This window comes from Papaver somniferum, unplaced genomic scaffold (assembly GCF_003573695.1).
Source record: "Papaver somniferum cultivar HN1 unplaced genomic scaffold, ASM357369v1 unplaced-scaffold_135, whole genome shotgun sequence".
In the NCBI taxonomy this organism is placed as follows: domain Eukaryota; kingdom Viridiplantae; phylum Streptophyta; class Magnoliopsida; order Ranunculales; family Papaveraceae; genus Papaver; species Papaver somniferum.
The window spans coordinates 5,281,555-5,284,090 of record NW_020622713.1 but is presented as its reverse complement, the minus strand read 5'-3'; the positions used below and the strand labels follow the sequence as shown (position 1 = coordinate 5,284,090).

At 36.4% G+C, this 2,536-nt stretch overlaps 1 protein-coding gene across 1 annotated transcript; it reads right to left on the bottom strand.

The window, feature by feature from the left end:
• Nucleotides 1-310: 310 nt before the first annotated feature.
• Nucleotides 311-2,087, bottom strand: LOC113334024 (transcription factor CSA-like). The gene is made up of 4 exons (XM_026580375.1): nt 2,044-2,087; nt 1,317-1,618; nt 810-1,220; nt 311-672 (listed from the first exon to the last, which is right to left on the bottom strand). Exons 1-4 carry the CDS (start codon nt 2,085-2,087, stop codon nt 311-313), a joined length of 1,119 nt encoding a protein of 372 aa, XP_026436160.1.
• Between the last annotated feature and the right edge of the window lie 449 nt (nt 2,088-2,536).

The window sequence follows — 2,536 nt, the reverse complement described above, 5'->3', positions numbered from 1 at the left end:
CCACATGAAACTACTTAAATCCGATTTGGACATTATTAATTGGAAATTTGGGCTAAATTGCATTTAAAAGCGAGATATAACACATGTAGGTTATGACATAGATAAACTTGTGGCTTATAGGTAGCACCTAGTGAAACACAAGATGTTCACGGTATACTTTCATGCGAGTGTTTAAAACCGAAATTCATAAAGAAACGTTGTGAGAACAATGAGAAAATATGGGTTCTTTTTTATAATGCCTGCTATCAAAAACTAAAATCCCAAACGGTTTACATGAACCCCTTTTCTTCCCTACCCTCCACCTAGCTGATCATGTTGCTCCTACCCCAAGAAAGTCTATGAAAGGTGGTGGTGCAATAGCAGTGTCACAATAGGCTGTTGCAATAGCTCTATTGTTGTTGTTGTCTACAAGAGTTGAGGCTGATGATGATATTGATGATGATATTGATGATGCTTGATAATGATCAGTGACTGAGACATGAGATGTTGATGTTTTAGATGATGCATGGTGTTGCTGCATTAAGTCATGATGATGCATTGAGTCTGGATAATAGGTAGAAGTAGGTGGCATCATGAAGTTGGAACAGTAATCATTTCTTGGCTGCACTTCCCATGTACACCTGCTGATATGGTTAAAAGAACTTCCCATATCCTCCAGGTTCTTCTGACCAGCTGCATCAACACCACCCAATCACAACTCAAGTAAGTAGATATGAAACAAATTTATGCAAAATAAAGATAAAACTAGAAACCTAAACAGCTAACTATGGATCCCATAAAGTAAACATATTTGATATAGGCCTTCAAACAGGAAGCAGCACAGAAACCCAAAAATGCACCAAATGAGAGATAGAGAAAGGACAAACCAGAGAAGAAGTCACGAGGTGGTGGTGGTGGTTGTGGATGACAAAACCGGTTGTTGTTCATTGAAGAAGATCCAAGATAAGATGATGAACTTTCATGAAAAAATGAAGTTGATTCCCTTCTCCTATAAGAAGAGGAACTAGTAGACCTTTCTCTATATTTTCTAGCCATGATAACATGCCAATGATTCTTGACGGAGTTATCAGTTCTTCCGTGAAAAAGCTTAGCAATCATAGCCCATTTGTTACCATATAATCTATGAGCATCCATTAATCTTTGTTCTTCATCTTCACTGAATGACTTTCTAGTTATCCTTGGGTCTAACTGGTTAAACCATCTCAATCTACAACTCTTTCCTTAAAAACACAAATCAAAACAAACCCATAATCAGTTACACTTGTTAATGAAAAAGATGACACAAAAACAAGTAGAGGCCAACAAGTTCTCCTTACCTGATCTCCCCTCTAATTTTTCTGCGATAAGGTTCCAATTCTGAGGGCCATAGAGGGCAACAAGTTCCTTGAGTTTAGAATCCTCTGCAGGTCTCCAATGACCTCTTGAACAAAGCTTCGACTGACCATTATTGTTACTCACTGAGTTTTGATTATTGCATTCCATGACTACTACATTGTTATTAGTACCAGAACCATCACTAGAATCAGTAATATTACCACCATGATCATCTCTATGTTGTGTAGAAGAATAATAAGATTCTAGTAATGGGTTTCCCAGATGAATGGATAAAGAACTGATACTATCAAGTAAACCAACCCATTAAAGGAGAAGAACTCAAATAGGAACAAAGAAGAACTGTTTGATATGACTATGAAAGTTGTAATAATCTTTGTGCATAATCAAAGGATGTAATGGGTCATACTCAGACTTTCATTTTCAATAGATGATGCTGTCAGATTATCTTCTGTCAAACAAACTATTGCAATGGAATGATCACATTTACACCTAAACACTAAGAAGAAATGTTTGATGTTTTCTTAGTTGATTGAGATTGGAAGAGAAAGAGCTTGCAGAGAGATGAAAAACTTTTGAGTCAGTTGTTTTTTTTTTTCAAGTAGTTTCCATCACTTTGCATCACCACTACTACCTTTGGCTTTGACTGACTAGACTATATAATAGACTCTTGTTATCCCATGGAGAAATAACTTCATGTTTTTAACTAACCCGGCCCAGTACCCCACAACATCATTCACACGTCCGGATGTCATTTAGCCTATCCTTTTTACATTGTTCAGTGCCTGTACAAGTTTCTTTTTACCAGGTAGAAAAGCAACGAGAGTTTGACATAAAAAGTATTGAAGTCTATATATGGGATTCCTGTTTTCTATTTTTGTTTTATGTTCTGTTTTTTTGTTTGTTTGGGAGTCGAGTCTATATAGGGTTTAGAGAAAATAAGTGTTGGTCTTCTTGTATCATCATGACTAATCATCGACGGTACGTAGATACACCAAACTCTAACTCAGTTTAATAGTTAAGTCTATATCTCAATTTATGTTTAGGGTTCATTGAATGATTTCATCAGTCTCTGAGATGCGGAGGATTCATGTCATTTTTGTACAACCTCAACAACTAAATGGGTACTGATTGCTGAATAATGCTTGACTGGCCCACCTTTACTTCAAATTTTAGCCTCATTTGTTAATCACATTAAACCCCT